Source organism: Triticum dicoccoides, chromosome 7B (genome assembly GCF_002162155.2).
Source record: "Triticum dicoccoides isolate Atlit2015 ecotype Zavitan chromosome 7B, WEW_v2.0, whole genome shotgun sequence".
NCBI classification, from domain to species: Eukaryota; Viridiplantae; Streptophyta; class Magnoliopsida; order Poales; family Poaceae; genus Triticum; species Triticum dicoccoides.
The window spans coordinates 167537484-167559754 of NC_041393.1; the positions used below are offsets into that span (position 1 = coordinate 167537484).

Here is a 22271-nt window from a genome sequence, read left to right on the forward strand (position 1 = left end):
ATATTTTAGATAAGTGCAACCAACACCTCACTCTCATTGAATCATTTGTCAAAGGATTTAAATTCCATCCCCGTGAGTCTAGGGTGTCATTTAAATTGTATGAAAATCCATTGACATATCTTTAGAGAGATTCTCTCACCACCGCAAAATCCCATTCTAGGGTTTGCTCGATGAACCGCCAAGGTATGAGTTTGAGATATTCTTGACTAGTCTTTGCTATGGTGAGACTGGGGGAGTGACGCAATGTAGAATAAAGAACATTAATTTTCCCGCAATCTAGTACTTCGCATTATTTAATGGAAAATGTATTCTAGGCAAACAAGATTGTAGTACACTTTGTGCTCTAGACTTGAGCCTCATACGCACCATTCTTAGTGGTGACAAAAGTTATAATCTTGGAGCGATTGTCACGCAGGTTGCAACATAACGCTGGTAGTGGATATTTTTATGGTGGAATTTATGCCACACGCTTAGAAAGAGAGCTGGGTGTTTCACCTTTACCCTATGATCCTATTTTATCCACGCAGTACATAGACTTTGATGCTATGAAATGTCATAAGATCCTTAGAGGTGAACCCCATAATTTCACTTATAAATTGTTGTTTAATAAGGACTCCGTGGTGGACACATATTTGCATGCACCTGCTCTCTTTAATGTTCATTACAGGGGAAGATATTTTTTTCTTGAGAGTGAGGCCTGAGCCCATAACGCGGCAGTTGTGGCTGCATGGCGGGCTGAGACATCATTGGAAGATATTCAGGATGAGTGTTTATTACAGGGGACTGGGAGTTGGGACTGCACCTGCTCTCTTAATGTTCATTACAGGGGAAGATATTCAGGATGAGTGTTTATTCACTCACCATTGCACGAGAAATGGGCAGTAATAGGGATTCCCAGTCCCAATTGCAAAAAGAATTTATAAATAATTAAACAAAAACTCCTATGGAGCAATAACCTTTACTTTATCGCTTGGGAACCACTACTAATGTTTTTAGCATGGAAGATATTGATAACTAATGGTCGCAAAGTAAACAGAAAGGGTGCATGTCTCAAAATTTCATTTACCTCTATTTTAAAAACTTGAGAACTGGCACCTCTGCAAATCACTGCTTCCCTCTGCGAAGGGACTACCTATTTACTTTTATGTTGTGTCCTCTCCTGCTCAAATAAGCGCCAGAACCTGAGAGCACTGCTGTCATGCTGATGCATTGTGTGTAGCTAATGTTAGGTGCATTATGACTGGATCTTTTCTACCATGAATTACAATATTTAGTCGTTGCTTGAACTTTAGAGGTGCTCTGCATTTATGTCTTGCGGTCTCAGAAAGGGCTAGCGAGATACCAATATTTTCATATTGTATCATGGTTGTTTTGACAACGTGTTGCTGTTTGAGATGTCTTATTATTGCTCGCTAGTTGATAATGTAATTGATACGAGTTAATATAATTTTTAAGAGTTATTGTCGACATGGTTAGTTATAATCTTTGCTGAAAACCTGAGTGTTGTTTAAGCTTATTTATGGAAACAAGAGAAAAAGAGTTCGTAAAAGTTTTCCTTTTTCACTTTCAGTTTATCAACTGAATTGCTTGAGGACAATCAAAGATTTAAGCTTGGGGGAGTTGATACGTCTCCGTTGTATCTACTTTTCCTAACGCTTTTCCTCTTGTTTTGGACTCTAATTTGCATGATTTGAATGAAACTAACCCGGAGTGACGTTGTTTTCAGCAGAACTACCATGGTGTTGTTTTTGTGCAGCAATATAATTTCTCGGAATGGAACAAAACTTTGCGAGAATTTTTTATACAATAAAAGATAATTTCTGGAGCCAAGAACCATCAGAGGGGGGCACCTAGGTGGGCACAACCCACCAGGCCACGCCACCCCCTCCAGGCACGCCCAGCTGGGTTGTCGCCACCTGGTGGCCCCGCAGACCCTGAAACGGATGCTATAAAATCCTATATTTCAAGAAACAAATCAGGGAGAAAGAATTTTCACATTTCCCGAGACAGAGCCACCGCCATCTCATGTTCTTCATCGAGAGGCCAGATCTAGAGTCTGTTTGGGGCTCCAGAGAGGGAGGGGGGGTCTTTGATCTTTGTCATCACCAACCCTTCTCCATCGCCAATTCCATGATGCTCCCCATCAGGAGTGAGTAATTCCCTCGTAGGATTGCTGGTCGATGAGGAGTTGGATGAGATTCACCATGTAACCGAGTTAGTTTTGTTACGGCTTGATCCCTAGTATCCATTATGTTCTGAGATTGATGTTGCTATGACTTTGCCATGCTTAATGCTTGTCACTTTGGGCCCGGGTGCCATGATTTCAGATCTGAACCGTTTATGTTGTCACCACTATATCCATGTTCTAGATCTGATCTTGCAAGTTATAGTCACCTACTACGTGTTATGATATGGCAACCCCAGAGTGACAATAGCTGAGACCACTGTCGGTGATGACCGTAATTTGAGGAGTTCATGTATTCACCTTGTGCTAATGCTTTGTTTCGGTTCTCTATTAAAAGGAGGCCTTAATATGCCTTAGTTTCCAATAGGACCCCGCTGCCATGGGAGGGTTGGACAAAAGATGTCACGCAAGTTCTTCCCATAAGCACGTATGAATATTTACGGAATACATGCCTACATTATATTTATGAACTGGAGCTAGTTCCGTATTGCCCTAGGTTATGACTGTCTCATGATGAATATCATCCAACAAATCGCCGATCCAATGCCTATGTTTTTCCTACATATTGTTCTTGCTAAGTTACTATTGTTGTTACCATTGTTACTGCTACAAAACCATTTCTATCACTATTACCATTACTATTGCTACTATCACTATTATCAAAACTATCATATTACTGTGCTACTGATCACTTTGCTATAGATAATTAATCTTCAGGTGTGGTTGAATTGACAACTCAGCTGCTAATACTTGGAAATATTCTTTGGCTCCCCTTGTGTCGAATCTATAAATTTGGGTTGAATACTCTACCCTCGAAAACTGTTGCGATCCCATATACTTGTGGGTTATCACACATCTTACTAAATGGAATGACATAGCCACTCTATTTGCTCATGAGGAAAAATTTGCTATTACTATATCTTTAAGTTGTTTCCTTTCTCATTAAAGGGTGATGGTAAGATATGGTTTAATTCTCTTGATCCTGGTTGTCTGTGTAGTCCCTAGGATATGATTTACTACTTCTCTGCAAAATATTTTCCTGCACATAAGAAACAAGCTGCCTTACAGGAAATATTTAACTTTGTGCAAATTGAACAAGAGAGTCTCCCATAAGCTTGGGGGAGGCTTCTCCAATTACTTAATGCTTTGCCTGATCATCCTCTCAAGAAAAATGAAATACTTGATATCTTTTATAATGGACTAACCGCTGCTTCTAGGGACCACCTAGATAGTTGTGCTGGTTGTGTTTTTAGGGAACAAACTGTTGAGGAGGCTGAATTGCTATTAAATAATATATTGAGTAATGATAATGATTGGACACTTCCTGAACCAACTCCTAAGCCAACTCTAAAGAAATGAGGTATTCTATTTCTCAGTCCTGAAGATATGTAAGAGGCAAAGAAATCTATGAAATAAAAATGTATTAAAGCTTAAGATGTTAAGAACTACCTATTGAAGAAATACATGGTCTTGATAACCCGACACAAGTAGTAGAGGTAAATTCTCTCTATAGATTTGATGAAGGTGATATTCCTCATAAAAAGTCTGCTAGTCAATGCTTGGATGAGTTTGATTATTTTATTGTTAAACAAGAATATTTTAATGCTTATGTTAGTACACAATTGAAACATAATGTTTACATGATTGACTACTTGAGCGGTTATATGAGTAGAACTGTTAGTGATCTTAAGCTTATTAGTAAACATGCTCCCATGGTTAAAACTCAAGTAGAACAAGTACTTAAGGCACAGGATGATTTCCTCAATGAGTTGAATAGTAAGAACAATGATAATGTTGTTAGGGTTATGACTAGAGGTGGTAAAATGACCCAAGAACCTTTGTATCCTGAGGGCCATCCTAAGAGAGTTGAGCAAGATTTTCAGAGAATTAATACTGATGCACCTAGTCCTAGTAATAAAAAGAAGAAGAAAACTGATAGGACTTGACATGCTTCTACTGAACCTATTGTAGACACACATGAGAATCCAAATGATATTCTATTTCGGATGACGAGACACAATCTGGTGATGAACATGAACCTAGTGATAATGTTAATGATGATTTCATGTTGATGCTCAACCTAGTAATGATAATGATGTAGAGATTGAACCTGTTGTTGATCTTGATAACCCACAATCAAAGAATCAATGTTATGATAAGAGAGACTTTGTTGCTGGGAAGCATGGTAAAGAAAAAGAACCATGGGTTCAAAAACTCATGCCCTTTCCGCCTAAGCCATCCAAGTAAAAGGATGATGAGGATTTTGAGAGCTTTTGTGAAATGATTAGACCTATCTTTTTGCGTATGCGTCTGAATGATATGTTGAAAATGTCTCCTTACACTAAGTACATGAAAGATATTGTTACGAATAAAAGAAAGATAACGGAAGCTGAAATTTCCATCGTGCTTGCTAATTATACTTTTATGGGTGGAATACTAAGAAACTTGGAGATCCAGGAATACCAACTATACCATGCTCCATTAAAGGAAACTATGTTAAAACTGCTGTATGTGATTTGGGAGCCGGTGTTAGTGTTATGCCTTTCTCTTTATATCGTAGACTTGATTAGAATAAGTTGACACCTATTGAAATCTCTTTGCAAATGGCTGATAAATCAACTGCTATACCCATCAGTATTCGTGAGGATGTGCCTGTTGTGGTTGCAAACGTTACTATCTTAACGGACTTTGTTATTCTTGATATTCCCGGGGACGTCAGTATGTCGATCATCCTTGGTAGACCCTTTTTGAATACCGCACGGGCTATTATTGATTGCAACAAGGGCAATGTCACTTTTCATTTTAATGGTAATGAGCATATGGTACACTTTCCGAAGAAACAACCTCAAGTTCATAGTATCAATTCTATTGGAAAAATTTCAACTATTACTATTGGAGGTTTTGAATTCCCTCTCCCTACTATAAAAAAGAAATATGATATTCTTATTGTTGGGGACATGCATATCCCCGTTGAAGTAACCTAGTGTTATTCAAAAATTCTCCGGTTTCATGTTATTCGAAAGAAGTTTGTTAACAAGACTTGACCGACCTTGTTAACAAATTCCTTTTGATGAGCATGAGATGGATGAATTTAGAAAGCACAACTCCCTGTACCCATCTTTTACTTTCTGTTATTTAGATTTAATAAAGCAAGAATAGTATTATCTGTCTATTTTCTGAATTATCCGTGCAATAAAAAATGCCCTAGAAATAAAAGTTCTCCAAATGCCCTGAAAATTTAGTATGATTTTTTATAGAATATTTTAGAATTTCTAGCACTGAGAATGCACTAGGAGGCTGCACTAGTAGACTACAAGGGTGGAGGGTGCACCCCTTGCCTTGTGGGTCCCACGTGGGTCCCCCTTACTTATTCCAGCACCCATCCACTTTGTCTTCCTCCAGAAAAAATCATCCCGTAGCTCAAACCTGTGTTCTTGCTCATCTTGCTGCCATTTTCGATCTCCACGTGCAAATCTCTATTTGCAAAAATGGTTTGGGCGATTGTTCTTTGGTATGTGACTCCTCCAATGGTCCAATTAGTTTTTATTCTAGTGCTTTATCTATTGCAAAATTTTGCTGCTGTGGTGACCTTGTTCTTGAGCTTGCATGCCAAATTTATATGGTCCAAGGTAGTTTTGATGCATGATATAGCCTCTAAGCACTTGTGGGAGTAATTGCTTCCAATCGTGTTGAGTTTTCTTCACTTTTATTTTGAGTCACTAAAAAATTCAGAATTTTTTAGAGGCATAAAATGATGAGGAGATTGTTGAGAGGCTCTTCAAGTCGGGGTTCGAAGGAAAATGAGAATGAAGATAAGAATAAGCCCAAGTATAACCTTGCTCGCAGCGTGGAGGTTTGGTCGTTTGAATGGCCATATGATGCATTCTTGGAAGCGGACGGAATTCATGAGGATTTATATTAGTTGTCTGAGAATGCAGGCATCATGGACTTTCTCCATGATAAGTGTGATAAGTACCTCCTACTCACTAATACTTTTTTGCAAAATTTTCACTTTCATGCTAGGAGATCACCACCCATGGTAGAATTTTATTTATATGATGAGCATAATGAGATGATGCTTTATTACTTTTGTGAGGCTTGCAAGTTACCATATGAGGGCAGCATCGATGAGCCATGTCCTAGAGATGTGGAAGATTTTATTGATGAAGTTACCTTTGGGGAGAGGAGAAAGGTGTAGGAAGCGATAGTGGCTAGTTTACATTTTCCTGTTTTGTGCTACTACTCATTATTTCCTGGGAGATGTTTAATTGGTCACGGGGAGAGTGGAGGACTTAGTGCTCCTGACCTTGCTATTTTGCGCCATGCTTTACTTCGTGATAGAACTTTTAGTTTGGGTGCTATGGTTGCTCGATGGTTGAGTTTAAACTATACGAGGGGTATTATCTTTGGAGGTATCTTTGCTACTCGTCTTGCTAGACGCTTCAAGATATCCATTAGGCACGACGAGAGAGAGGAGAAGATGCTACCCACTATATACCTAGATTATGATAGTATGGTAGCACATGATTTTATTAATAAAGACAATGACAACCGACTCATCTATAACCTGGTATTTAGCGAGAATACTTGTCAGATTATTACCTTGCATGCACCTTCTTTGTTCGATACTCGTTCAGGAAGGTACTTCATTTTGCCCGCAGACATCTACGCATACTGGGAGGGAACGCGGTCCCCAATTCCCGAGCCAGAGCCATTACCTGATCTATATCAGGAGTCTATTTATCAGTGGGAGCCGCAGGAGCTCGCTAACCGGTGGAACCCCCAGGATCCTCCTCAGTACACCGGAGAGGGCTAATTTGATCCATGGGTGTAGACAAACTTAGGCCAAAAGCCTAAGCTTGGGGGAGTACGTATTTCTCACCGACCTGACATTCATATTCACACATTCATTCCAGTTGTCGGTGTTCATACTTTTTCATTGTATTATCCATGCTAGTTTATTTTATTTTTCTTGCTTTCTTCTTGTGTTTTTGAAGTATGATACGTCTCCAAAAAAAATTAGTTGTACCTTCTGTTTAGTTTCCTTTGCATGTTTATGTAGCAGTATGATACGTCTCCAACGTATCTATAATTTTTGATTGTTCCATGCTGTTATACTATCATTCTTGGATGTTTTACAATCATTTTATAGTCATTTTATATCATTTTTTGGTACTAACCTATTGACATACTGCCCAGTGCCAGTTGTTGTTTTCTGCATGTTTTCTATATCACAGGAAATCAATACTAAACAGAGTCCAAACGCAGCGAAATTTTTTGAGGAATTTTTTGGGCCAGAAGACATCCAGTGGACCAAGGCTGCACCTAGGGGTGCCTCAAGGAGGGAAACACCCACCAGGGCATGCCAGGAGGCCCAGGTGCGCCCTGGTGGGTTGTGCCCACCACGGGTGCCCCCTGAGCCGCCTCTTTTCTCTATAAATACCCCAATATTACAGAAACCCTAGGGGAGTCGACGAAAATCAATTCCAGCCGCCGCAGAGTCCAGAACCACCAGATCCAATCTAGACACCATCACGGAGGGGTTCACCACTTCTATTGGTGCCTCTCTGATGATGTGTGAGTAGTTCTTTGTAGACCTATGGGTCCGTAGTTAGTAGATAGATGGCTTCCTCTCTCTCTCTCTCTCTCTCTCTCTCTCTCTCTCTCTCTTTTCTCTCTATGTCTCTCTCTCTCTCTCTCTTGATTATCAATATAATGGTCTCTTGGAGATCCATATAATGTAAGTCTTTTTGCAATGTGTTTGTTGGGATCCGATGAACTTTGATTTATGATCAGATCTATGTTTTTATCCATGAAAGTTATTTGAGTCTTCTTTGATCTCTTATATGTATGATTGCTTATAGCCTCATATCTCTTCTCCGATATTTGGGCTTTGTTTGGCCAACTTGATCTATTTATCTTGCAATGGGAAGAGGTGCTTTGTAGTGGGTTCGATCTTACGATGCTTCATCCCAGTGACAGAAAGGGGAAACAACACGTATGTATCGGTGCTACTAAGGATAAAACAATGGGGCCTATCTCTACATAGATAGATCTTGTCTACATCATGTCATAGTTCTTATTTCATTACTCCATTTCTCCATGAACTTAATACACTAGATGCATGCTAGATAGCGGTCGATGTGTGGAGTAATAGTAGTAGATGCAGGCAGGAGTCGGTCTACTAATCTTGGACGTGATGCCTATATAATGATCATTGCCTGGATATCATCATGATTATTTGAAGTTCTATCAATTACCCAACAGTAATTGTTTTCCCACTGTTTGCTATTTTTCTCGAGAGAAGCCACTAGTGAAACCTATGGCCCCTGGGTCTCTTTTCATCATATTTTCCTTTGCGATCTATTTTCCTTTGCATTTATTTTCAGATCTATTAAACCAAAAATACAAAAATACCTTGCTGCAATTTATTTGTTCCGCGGTCTATTTATCCTATCTACCACTTTTACCTCACGTTATTTGCCAATCTTGAGGCGCCGTACCTGAAAGTGATTAACAACCCATTTGACACGTCAGGTTGCGAGTATTTGTTATTTCTGTGCATGTGTTGTTTACGTGGTGAGAGGAGGTTCTCCTACAGGTTAGATAACCTTGGCCTCATCATTGAGGGAAATACCTACCGTCGCTATAATGCATAATCCCTTCCTATTTGGGGAAATACCAACGTAATTCTAGCACACATCAAAAGGAATTTCTGGCACCGTTGCTGGGGAGTATCTTCAACATCAACCAGGATCCTAATCAAAAATCTCATCTCCTTGCAATTTACATCATTTTCCCTTTGCCTCTCGTTTTCCTCTCCCCACTTCACAAAAATTTGCCGTTTTATTTACCCTCTTTCTCGTTTGCTATTTTCTCGTCACATCTGTCTTTGGGTGCAATCTATTTGTGAAGTCATCATGACTCAAGAGAACACCAAGTTGTGTGATTTCTCAAATACCAACAACAATGCTTTTATTAGCACTCCCATTGCTCCTCCCGCCACTAGTGCATAGTCTTGTGATATTAATACTGCTTTGCTGAATCTTGTCATGAAAGATCAATCTACCGGTACTCCTAATGAGGATGCCATGTCCCATCTTAACACATTCGTGGAATTATGCGATATGCAAAGGAAAAAAGATGTAGACAATGATGTTGTGAATTTGAAATTATTTCCATTTTCTTTGCGAGATCGTGCAAAAATTTGGTTTTCTTCTTTGCCTTGCAATAGTATCGATTCTTGGAACAAGTGCAAGGATGCTTTTATTACTAAGTATTTTCCGCCTGCAAAAATTATTTCCCTTAGAACCCAGATCATGAATTTCAAGCAACCTGAACATGAGCATGTTGCACAATCTTGGGAAAGGATGAAATTGATGCTAAGGAATTTCCCAACTCATGGGTTAAATCTTTGGATGATCACACAAAATTTTTATGTGGGACTGAATTTTGTTTCTCGTAATCTTTTGTATTCCGCCGCAGGGGGTACTCTTATGGAAATTAATTTGGGTGAAGCTACTAAATTTCTAGACAACAATATGGCAAATTACTCACAATGGCATACCAAAAGAGCTCCTACTAGTAAAAAAGTCAATTCGGTAGAAGAAATAAATTCTTTGAGTGAAAAAGTTGATGCTCTTATGAAGTTGGTTGCTAATAACAGTGTTCCTATTGATTTTAATGATGTTCCTTTGTCTACTTTGATTGAGCAAAATAGTGATGCCATAGATGTGAATTTTATCTCGCGAAACAATCTCAATAACAATGCTTATAGAGGCAATTTTAATCATAGGCCTTTTCCTTGTAATTCCTCGAATAATTATGGTAATTCCTATGGTAATCCAACCTATAATAATAATAGTGATAAAAACACCTCTGATCTTGAGAGCAATATTAAAGAATTTATCAATACGCAAAAATCTTTCAACACTTCGATAGAAGAAAAGTTGAATAAAATTGATGATTTGTCTAGAAGTGTTGATAGAATTTCTCATGATGTAGAAACTCCAATGCGGAGCATCCTACGGACATGACCATGTCAAGGGCCGTTTGGCAAGGACACGTGCAACATCTACTTCACATACATAAAGGTGAATCATCTCCTTTAGACGTGTTCACTTGACCCTTTCGAGGATGGTATATTACTTGACACTTCTCCCGTGTGCATGCATAGGTATTGTCGGAGCTTCACGAATGTCTAGGAGGAGTGCAAGCGCCAAGGACCGACTACACTGATCATGGAAGAGAAGACAGAAGAAAGGAGAAGAAGACGGAGCGACTACTGGAGTCAGGCCGGACATTCATCCGGACCCAGCCGGATCATCCGGACCTCCCCCCGGATATCCAGATAACTGCACCGATGACATACGCAGCTTCACCTTGAAGCCGGATCATCCATACCTGCTCCCGGATCATCCGGGTCGATGCCCGGATCATCTGAACCCCCATCCGGATCATCCGGCACAGCGTGCATGCCTCCGGGCCGAGGCCAATGTACCTGTTTCGCCCCCTCACTTACCTCTTCGCCCCTTAGACCATAAATATATCTCCTCCACCTCTTTTACAGGGTTACCAAAGTGATAGCTCATTTGTATATGAGCTTTGCTCCTACTACTCTTCTCTTGAGAGAGAGAGACCACTACTCAATTGGAGGCCAAGACCTCCATCTAGGAGAAGATCATGCTGGATATCATCAAGCCCCCCTCATGGGAGGACTCCCCCATCAAGACCTCCTCTCGGAGATGAACCTTACCTTGTATCTTTCCCTTTGTTGTTCATGTACCTTGTGGATCTTGTGTGTTTGATTATCTAGTGGATGTGTGATTGGACTTGTTCTTGAGTGTTTCTCCTTGTGATTTCTCTCAATTCTTCCCCGTGTTCTTCATGTTCTTCATAGGATCCCGTCCATTTCGTGAAAGATCGGGCATCTAGGGCTCTACCCTACATCATCTTGATATCATGAGGCATGTTGATCATGGATTTGGAGCCCCTACCCCGTTTTCTAGCCTTCTTTTGCTTGATTTCGTCCAAAATTTGAAAAATCCCCACCAAAAATAGCCCCAATTTTTTTTGTGATTTGTTGGTTTTGATGATGTTTTGTTGATTTTGATTGGTGGATTTGCTGGGTTTCAAGTGGATCTAGCTTCTCCCCAAGTTTCCCCACCTTCCTGATACGTCTCCAACATATCTATAATTTTTCATTGTTCCATACTATTATATTATCTGTTTTGGATGTTTAATGTGCTTTAATATGCTCTTTTATATTATTTTTGGGACTAACCTATTAACCGGAGGCCCAGTGCCAGTTTCTGTTTTTTTGCCTATTTTAGAGTTTTGCAGAAAAGGAATACCAAATGTTGTGGAATTGTCACGTCAGATGTCCTAGTGTGAGGACTTAGTCGCGAGGCCAATGCATCTATGTGGTAGCTTGAGAGGGGTTAATCGGGACGAGAGACACAACACACAAGACAAGTATTTAGACAGCTTCGGGCCCCGGGAAACATCATCCAGTAAAAACCCGACATGTTGTTTGTAGCAAGATCTCATTATGCTCATGACGGAGACGCCGCATAAGCCGGCTCCCCTTTAGTTGTGTCTATCCTTAGAGATTTTTTTCTTCTCTCTCTTGGGGTGCCTTACCCCTCCTTATATAAGTTGAAGGGGCGGTTTACATGTGGAGTCCTTATCGGATTAGGACTAGTCTATTACCAGTGGAATCCTAGTCTGCCCCCTTAAGGAAAACTCCTTATGTATTTCCTCGTAAACCGGCCCACCATAGCATGAGTCGGCCTTCTGGGCCTTGGGCCTTGTCATCCGTCTGACCCGCCCGCTGGGTCACCAGTGAGTTGCAATGTTCAGGCGGGTTTCCCGTAAACTGCCAAGTCCGGGCGGGTCGCCAGTGAGTCGCCAAGTTCTAGCCGGGTCATACATCTGGCGGGTTACACCGCGGGGTATATCCCCGACATTATCCCCCAATTTAGCTTGGATTTATCCATGGTAAACTTATGCTGCAAAATAAACACAAGAAAAAATTTGACAGGTTGTGCTCTGGTTTAAAAGTTCTCCTGAGCCGGCACCTGGTCATCCTTAAGTCCTTGTCATTTCCTCCTGGGTGTATGTCTATGATCTTATAGCAAATCTCCTTTAGTAGACATGTTCAAACTTTGCCAATGCAAAAAATCCAGGCACCTCTTCTGAAAAATCCGGGTCAATAGGCCAGCTTCATAATCAATTTGCTGACATTGGCTCTTGGAGAGAGATATTATAAGAAATAATCCATTTGAGTCGGCCTTCAATGCTCTGACTTTACAAAAATATGGGTCTTGCAATATTCAACCGATATTCAGCCGGCTTGAAGATGTAGAAACTTGCCAATTTATGATTACCAAAATTGTCGGATTATAAATAGATGATGCCGAGTCATAATTGTAGCCTATGCCGGGTCATAATTATTGGTGACTCTGGTTTAATCTAGTCTGCTCATAATTGAAGATTTTTTTTCTCCCTTATATGTGTATCACCTAGCCCCCAAGTGTCTGGTTGTCATGCTTGCAGCAACCTGGGACTTGTAATTGCCTTATGCTCATAAAAACATCAACCAGTGTAGCCCCCAAGGGTCGTGTCATTATGCAATAATGAGCAGGGACTTTTGTATATAATTTGTTGATAATAACATCATATGATGTAATCTCCACCATGGGGCTTGAACCCACGTCCATAAGGTTAAGAGCTTTGTACTCTACCAACTTAGTAGTGGACCTTTTCAATATAATGGATTAAGACTTGTGTACCTTGAGGTTTTGACATGAGCAATTGGTAATCTTCAAGGGCCGGCTCATTATAATGTGATGAGTCGGATCTTCAATAAAGTGAGCCAAAAATGACTTTGCATTAGCCCCCAAGTACCATGGTGCATGCTGGCAGTGACATGGGACTTGCATACTTGATGTAATCTCAACTCGAGTAATTTAGCCCCCAAGTGCCGGGTCGTAAGCCTGCAGCGACTCGGGACTATTCCTTCCATTGTAGAATAAATCATATCCATTGATAAAATAATAGACATTGCGCTAAAGCGACTTCGAAAACCATATCAATGTAGTAAAGGTGATAACCCAAAACATAGAGGACAAAACTTCCAAGTATTTAATATAATCATGAAAATCCAGCCAAGTTTGGCTATTATAAATTTGAATACCTTATCAGTTGACAAGTAGATCCGAAGTTTAAATACTCGGCGGCTCTTGGCCGATCGCGACTTAATGCGCATTCATTGTAAGCTGGAATTTTTATAAACCGGCGGCTTATAGCCTTTGAGAAAATCCAGAACTGGTAATCATTTTGAAGCATCAATTTTGATGATGATCTTGAACTTAATCATTTATGTAAGTCATAGTTCTTCAAATCCTGCACAGAGTTTAAACAACATATACCCTGGCGGTTTACCGCAGGGCAGGTCATAATATCTCACATATAACCACTGATGTTTAAAATAGTCATAGATAGGGCTGGTATGAACCAGAACTTTAAACATAACTATAATAACAATATCATACATGTGATATTGAATTGTACTGCCGATTTATGTGACCTGTGCAGTAAGGGTGATAACCCAAAACTTAGAAGCCAATACTGCCAAGTATTTAATATTGTCACGTGCTGGCGACCTATCGTCCAAAGCGAGGCCGGGTAAATAGAGACCACATATATGTGCTTCAGATATGAGCAAAAAGTATCAAGATAAACCTGAAAGACCGTTTCAAAAAACTTAATTCAAAAAGAGAGAGAAAAGCGAGGCTTCTGATTCGAATACGATTAGTAAGACGGACCAAAAAGGGTTAATCTATGATTCGAATACGATCAATGAAGCCCCCTAGTGGGTTTGGCATTGCGCCGATCAATAGGGTACCGACAGCTATGTTCTCTTTGGTTCGAATACAACCTATGTTTGAACAGGAAGCCCCCTAGTGACCTTGAGAGTTTTTTAATGACTCTGATTCGAATACAATCAAAGTCGGACCCAGAAAGCGGTTAAGCTATGATTCGAATACGATCAAGAAGCCCCCTTTTGGGTTTGCCATTGCGCCGATCAAGAGGGTACCGATAGCTATGTTCTCTTTGGTTCGAATACGACCTATGTTTGAACAGGAAGCCCTCAAATGACCTTGAGAGTTTTTTAACGACTCTGATTTGAATACGATCAAAGTCGGACCCAAAAAAGGGTTTAAGCAATGATTCGAATACAATCAGTAGCCCCTAATTGGTCTTTGAAGCAGGGTACCTATGTTTGAGTTGTGCTTTGCAACAAACTCTCTTTGGTCCCTTTAATTTTTCTGAGAACTCTAACTTGTGAGTAATGAATTTTTCTTGAACCTAGCATTGAGCCGGATATTGGGAGCTTTAAAGCTTTGTAGGAGAGAGATATCTCTTGAGCCGGATTTTAAACCAGATATTCTTTTGATCACCCAGAACTCTTCAATTGAGCTGGAAATTTTTGTTTGCCAGAGACCTTCTTTAAGCCGAAAAGTTTCTGACGGCCTTTACATCAATGCAGCAGTAGCCACCGGGACCGGGTTTTTTCCCTCCAATGACCCGTGGTTCTTGAGTTTTGCTGAAACTGGCAATGTTTGCTGAGTCATGTCATCATAGCCCCTGAGTCTTAACACGACTCAAAGAGTTGGCTTGAGATTCTTCATATTTTGACCATAACATAAGGTGTATATCATCGGTATTGATAGCGCGATGCAAGTCCAGAGAAGGTTGAGGTGACTGCGGAGGGTTATAAATGATCCCGTATGAACCGTGTCAGCAACTCGGCCAATGGTTCCTTCCAACTGGCTGTTTGAAGTTAACGAAACTGTAGTGGCGACGACTTGTGCGCCTGCCCATTGAGCCATCCAGTGCAGACGGTGGCTGATAATATATAATAATTTGCCTCCAAATTGTTAGAAGAAAACCGGGCTACCCAAGCAGTGACTTGCTCATACTCAATAAATAGCTCATGCAGATAGGCGCGGCCCGGCGTATTGATGTAGACCAGATTGCGAGAGACGGACGGTAAAGATGATCGCAACATCAGAGGCGGCACAGACAGATGATTCGGCCGTGGCATTGTAAGCCGGCACGGACGAGCGAGTTAATCGCAGGCACGATAAGCCATGCACACGAGCGAGTCAGCAGTGTTGTGTTCATGCAGCAAGGGCGGCGATTTGCACATGTATCCGTCGAGAAGCATGGTATGGACGAGCGCTAGTGCAAAAATAACGCTGGCCCCCTTTGCAACACCTTTGTAATAAATAATGGTCCTACGAAAATACCACAGACCAAATAATTGTTCTCAAATAATTTATATGCGCTGATAAAACAAACTTGGATGGACATCACCTGATTTGGTCGGACATCACATGGTCCATATGCAACTCTCGTAGACAACGGATTTGATGTAGAGGCGGCCGGGGCTAAAACAGGGATCAGTGAGCCGGGGTGGCTCAACAAAGCTAACCGCGACTCAATACGGCCCTGGCGGCTCAGACAAACCGAGGACTCAATACGGCCCCGGCGGCTTAACGCGGCAGGGGCGGCTCAGCGCGGCGCGTTCATGGCCGGTTCCATTGAGCAGCACGACACAAACAAACGCCAGTGTTGTCATGTGCTCGGCGGCTCGGAGTGGAAGGCGAAGGCTCCGTGGTGCGAGAAGCGCCGGTGAGTTGGGGCTGCGGCGGTTCTGCTTGAGGCGCGCCATACTGAGTACCAGCGGCTCGACAAGCGGGCTATGGCGGCTCAGAACAGAAACCCAGCAGAGGAGTGCGCAGGTGTGGCAGAGAGGCGGCAGTTCATCGGTCGAGCCTGATGTATATTGATTGCTGCCATTAGTGGGTTGCATAGCATATGCTTGTTCCATTTTGATTATTACCACCATTGAATCTGGCATCATTAACGGATCAACATGTGGGCGTGGATTAGGCTGAATTTGTGAAGGAGGATTTGGAAGGCGCGGCTGCCTCGCTCCAACACCAGAGGTAATTGCTGACTCTGAAAATTGTTCATTGGCTCGTAGCAGTTAAACTGGATGTGTGACTCGCCAGATCTCCACCAGTCTTAAGGAGCTTTTCGGATTCACTCCGCTCCCGGATTAACTCCTCCGCGGAGCCAGAACAGTCTAGCGGAGGTAGCGATTTGCGAATGCAGAGTCCACGCAAAGCGCGTGAAGAAGGCCGCTGACCACGGCGGCAGTACAAGATGGCAGAGGCGCTGGTGACTTAATGCAGGGCCACAGGGGCAACTCATACTGGGGCGAATCGATGCGACAACAGAGGAGCGACGCAGGAGGTCGCAGTGGAGGAGGAGACGCGGCGGCTTGAGGCTTGGCGCCTGGGCGGCTCAGAGAGGCCACAAGGGCGGTTCATGGCCGGCTTGACATGGACGTCGGATCGATGCCATGGTGGTCGCTCGGAGGAGGCAAGTGAGGTGGCCACTCCAGGCCATATAATCATCCGGTGAAGACAACTCGAAAACATAATTAATGACAACGTTCGAGTCCGGGTTGTGATCGTTGACTCCCAAGTCATATTCACTGTCTCTAATCCCTTCAGACTTGAACGGCTGTGCGTGAGGTAGCGACGGCGACTCGCGGGTTGCCTTGCTTGGAATTGATTCGGATGAAGATTGACTTGACGCCCCTCTTCGGTCAACAGAATCTGCTAGTTTTTGACAGATCGTATGAGGTGGCAGCTTGTCTCGTCGAGACCGATCTCTGGCCGGACTCGGCGGCTTGGGGGCCTAGCGGCGTACAGATAAAATCATCTCTTCCCGATCTCGACGACTTATGATAGCCCACAGGAATAACCTTTAATTTTCTCTTGAACCTTAAATCTCACAAATCTTAAACTTGAACTGATAAACTTGGAGTTGACATAGATCCTTCTGACTGGCTCTTCTTCACTAGAAAATTATGAACTTCTCCATCCCTGAGAAAAATCCCTCCAATATCTCAACACCACCATGCGCAGGCCCCACGGTGGGCGCCAACTGTCGTGGAATTTTCACGTCAGATGTCCTAGTGTGAGCACTTTGTCGCGAGGCCAACACATCTATGTGGTAGCTTGAGAGGGGTTGATCAGGACGAGAGACACAACACACAAGACAAGGATTTAGATAGCTTCAGGCCCCGGGAAACATCATTCGGTAAAAACCCTACATGATGTTTGTGGCTAGATATCATTATGCTCATGAGGGAGACGCCGCATAAGCCGGCCCCCTTTAGTTGTGTCTAGCTTTAGAGATTATTTTCCTTCTCCCTCTTGGGGTGCCCTGCCCCTCCTTATATAAGTTGAAGCGACGGTTTACATGTGGAGTCCTAATAGGATTAGTACTAGTCTATTACAAGTGGAATCCTAGTCTGCCCCCTTAAGGGAAAACTCATTATGTCTTTCCTCGTAAACCGGCCCACCATAGCATGAGCCGGCCTTCTGGGCCTTGGGCCTTGTCATCCGTTTGACCCGCCCGCTGGGTCACCAGTGAGTTGTAATGTTCAGGCAGGTTTCCCATAAACTGCCAAGTCCGGGCGGGTCGCCAGTGAGTCGCCAAGTTCTAGCTGGGTCATACATCCGGCGGGTTACACCATGGGGGTATATCCCCGACATTAGCCCCCAATTTAGCTTGGATTTATCCATGGTAAACTTATGCTGCAAAATAAACACAAGAACAAATTTGACAGGTTGTGCTCTTGTTTAAAAGTTCTCCTGAGCCGGCACCTGGTCTCCCAAGGCCCAGAAGGCCGGCTCCCCTTTAGTTGTGTCTATCCTTACATATTTTTTTCTTCTCTCTCTTGGGGTGCCTTGCCCCTCCTTATATAAGTTGAAGGGGCGGTTTACATGTGGAGTCCTAATCGAATTAGGACTAGTCTATTACCATTGGAATCCTAGTCTGCCCCCTTAAGGAAAACTCCTTATGTATTTCCTCGTAAACTAGCCCACCATAGCATGAGCCGGCCTTATGGGCCTTGGGCCTTGTCATCCGTCTGACCCACCCGTCGGGTCACCAGTGAGTTGCAATGTTCAGGGGGGGTTGCCCGTAAACCGCCAAGTCCGGGCGGGTCGCGAATGAGTTGCCAAGCTCTAGCCGGGTCATACATCCGGCGGGTTACACCGCGGGTTATATCCCCGACACCAAACGGAGTCCAAACGGAGTCCAAACGGAATGAAACCTTCGCGAAGATCTTTCTTGGACCAAAAGCAAACCAGAAGACTTGGAGTTGAAGTTAGAAACACCACAAGGCATCCACGAGGCAGGAAGGCGTGTCCACGGGGTAGGCGCGCCCCCACCCTCGCACTACAAAAAAAGACATATCCGCGACATTTTGGGCCGAACAAAGAAAATCATGTCATACCTATGACACTTCTATGATGATAATTGTGACAAAACCCGGTATCATCATAGATGTGGTGGGCTCCTACTTCTATGACAAAAAATCATGACAAAAAATGGGCTTTTCATCCTGGGCGGGCCGGAGACGCAGCTGCATGACATTCTTTGGGCCGTCCATGACAGAAAAAACCGTGGTAGAAGCGAGGGCGAGGAAAATTTCAGGGAGTTCCCGGTTACGGTTGGTGGTCGGGGGCCGAGCGATGTGCATTTCTCTCACACCGTACGCGTGTGGGTGCGAGGCGTTAGGCTCTAACTGAACCCGAGTGAGGCATCGCCTAACTGAACTCCAGCGATTGCACTGCAGGCTACGCGTTACTGAACCCGAGCGGTCGATCGATGGCTGTTAACTGAACCCGATCGAGTGATTCCTTTGGTACTGCTGCTAACTGAAGCCGATCAATGCTGCCTCTGGATGAACAGTGAGCGTTGCTGGGGGGTGGGTGAACAGCTCCCGGTGGGGGTGGATGAACAGGACCCCGTGGTGTTGCCTCCGGATGAACAGGACCCCGATCGATCGAGTCGGTTGGGGCTGGATGAACAGGGCCCCGTGGAGGGCTGGATGAACAGGACGACCCCGTGGAGGGTTGGATGAACAGTAGACGGTGGAGAGGGCTGGTTGAACAGTAGCCCGTGGAGGGGTGGTTGAACAGGAGCCCGTGGAGAGGGCTGGTTGAATAGTAGCCGGTGGAGTAGCATGCGGTGGAGGCTGGATGAACAGGAGCCCGTGGATGAACAATCGCAGGTGGAGGCTGGAGGAGGTCGACAGTGGATGAACAGTAGCCCGTGGAGGCTGGAGGAGGTCGACGGTGGAGATGAAAAGTATCTCATGGAGTCCCATTTTGCGGTACGCCACACCCCTCCCGATGAACAGGACCCCTGTTTCGACCGTAGTGCTCCTACACAAGTACATTTCCTCCGTTTTGCGGTACGCCACACCCCTCCCGATCAACAGGACCCCGTTTCGACCGTAGGCCAACACAAGTCCGTTTCCTCCGTTTTGCGGTACGCCAGACCCCCCCCGATGAACAGGATTCCGTTTCAAACGTGGTCGTTCAAACACAAGTCCGTTTCCTCCGTTCTGCGGTATGCCAGGCCTCATTTCCATCGGCTGTTCCATCCAAACTCTCCCGATGAACACGACAATGCATTCCGTTCCGATCCAGCCGGTTGGCTCCCCATGAACACGACGACGATGTTGTTTCTCCATTCCAACCCAGCCATGTACACGAGCTCTGTCCGTACGTATGCACGAGTAGGTGTTCGAGACCCCGCCCGTATGTACGTAAGTGCCCGTATTTTCTTTGTTGCACATTGGCCGATGTACGTTCGTGTACATGCTACATGCGCGCCTCTACTACGACACGTGCACGCCTCTACATTGACCAGTATGTATGTACACGTTCGCGACCAGAATGACAATGCTATGTATGCTTCGACCAGGTGGGTCCCGACTGTTAGGCACTTCATTGCGTGCAAAGATGTAGATGGTGGGTCCCAACAGTCAGGGGGGCGAATCATTTTTTTGCCCAGACGCACTTCCTTGCGTGCGAGATGTAGCTGGTGGGTCCCAACAATCAGGGGGAAATGTTTTTTTTCGTGAAATACAGTTGCCTGTCCATGGGTCCCTGCTGTCAGGTGGAGGAATCATTATTTTCCGCGTAAGAAGGAGGCACTTCCTTGCTGCGGCCGTGGACCCAGCTGTCAGTCTCTCCATGTATTGTACTCATCTGATGGAAGTCGGTCGTTGACCACATTGACCACGCCGCGCCGAAAGCACCAAGGCGATGGACGATGGCGAGGCCTAGGAAGGGGACAATGTGGAGCCGGGGAAGACGCGATAGTGGATGCCCACGCTGAGAGGAGTACGAGGGTTCACTGGTTCGGCTGCGGTGTGAGGCTGCTGTCGCCTCAGAATAACAGGGGGTGTGGGTGAGTAGAGGGATGGCCTGGCCAGCGGTGGGAGTAGTAGGGGGCAGTGAGGCCTCCACTTCATCACAGCCGGCCACGGGAGGCAGGAGCACGCGGCACGACTGGCGCTGGTTTGGGCGGCTAGAGCAAGAAGACCAGAGGTTGAAAAAGCACTATGGCCGTTGGATGAACATCGTACGGTAACTGGAGCTAGAATCTTTCATATTGACTAAGTTGACAAAGCCCTTTGTCCCCGTCAACTTAGTAGGCCCACAAGTCAGCCTCACACCAAGGTGGGTCCCAGCTAGCAGGGGAGTATTCATTTTTTTCCTGCGTAATAAGGAGGCGCTTCCGGTGGGTCTGAGCTGACAGCGGGGGGGGGGGGACGTTTTTTTTTGCGAAATATAGTGGCCCTTTTGATGGGTCCCAGCAGTCAGGGGGAAAAGTTTTTTCGCAAAATACGGTGGCCCGTCCAGTGGGTCCCTGCTGTCAGGTGGAGGAGTCATTATTTTCCGTGTAATAACGAGGCACTTCCTTGCTGCGGCCGTGGACCCAGCTGTCAACCTCTCCACATACAGTACACTTCCGATGGAAGTCGTTCCTTGACCACATTGACCATGTCGCGTTCCGTTGCATGCATGCGTCCATGGGCGTGGTGCATCCCCACTGTCAGCCTCTCACATACAGTCATCTTCCGATGACTCTCGGTTGTTGACCACACCGTGCCGAGCGCACCAAGGACGGTGGACGAGGCGAGGCCCCAGACTGGAACGACCCGGAGATGGGGAAGACGGGGCAGTGGAGTCACAGATGAAGAGGAGTGGGAAACTTGACTGGTTCGGGTGCGCGGCAGCACAGCCGCGGTGCCGCCCATGGGAGACAGGAGCAAGAACAGAGATTGAAGAAGGAGCATGGCTGTTGGATTAACATCCAATGGTCCAGCTACTAGAATCATTTGTTGATTAAGTTGACAAAGCCCTGCGTACACGTCCGCTTAGTAGGCCCACAAGTCAGCCACCAAATCTGACGGGTCCCAGCTGTCAATAGGAGGAATAATTTTTTTCGCATAACAAGGAGGCCCTTCCTTCCGTGCGAAGATACAGCCGGTGGGTCCCAGCTGTCAGGTGGAGGAAACATTTTTCCAGCTTAATAAGGAGGAACTTTTCTTGCGTGCGACCATGGACCTCATGGGTCCCAGCCGTCCACGTACAGTCCTCTTCTGATGACTCTCATTTGTTGACCACGCCGCACCGAGCGTAGCGAGGCGATGGACGAAGGCGAGGCCCCGGACGGGAACGACTCGGAGATGGGAAGACGCGGCAGTGGAGTCGCAAATTGAGAGGAGGAGAAGGGTTATAACTGGTTTTGGTGCGGCGTGGGGCTGTAGTCGGTGGAGAATAACAGGAGGTGTGGAGGGGTGGAGGGATAGCCTGGCTGGCGGTGGGGTAGCGCTTCGCAGCGATGCGTGCTAAGCAGAGCCGCTAGCCACCGGAGGCCGGACCAGGCGGTCCCGGCGATGCTGGAGGAAGAAGACGAGAGATTGAAGGTGCATGCCGGCCCATGTTTTCTAGAATGCACAGTCCATTTGCTGGGCTGGGTGAACAAATAATTTCCCGTCAATACGGCCCATTTATATTTTCTAAGAAATCCCAGCCCATTTGCACTTCCTTGAAATACATGAATTAGCTGGGCTCGTTTTATATATAATGTTATGTTAGAAGGAGCAATTAATATCAAGAAATGAATGTGAGAG

General features: G+C 44.6%; 1 protein-coding gene across 1 annotated transcript in view; it reads left to right on the plus strand.

Moving 5' to 3' along the window:
• Positions 1-22258: 22258 nt before the first annotated feature.
• The window catches only part of LOC119338776, a 1730-nt gene continuing 1717 nt past the window's right edge, over positions 22259-22271 (plus strand). The window contains exon 1 of the mRNA XM_037611011.1: positions 22259-22264. Within this exon, the coding sequence (XP_037466908.1) occupies positions 22259-22264 (6 nt within the window). The remainder of the gene's footprint in view (positions 22265-22271) is intronic.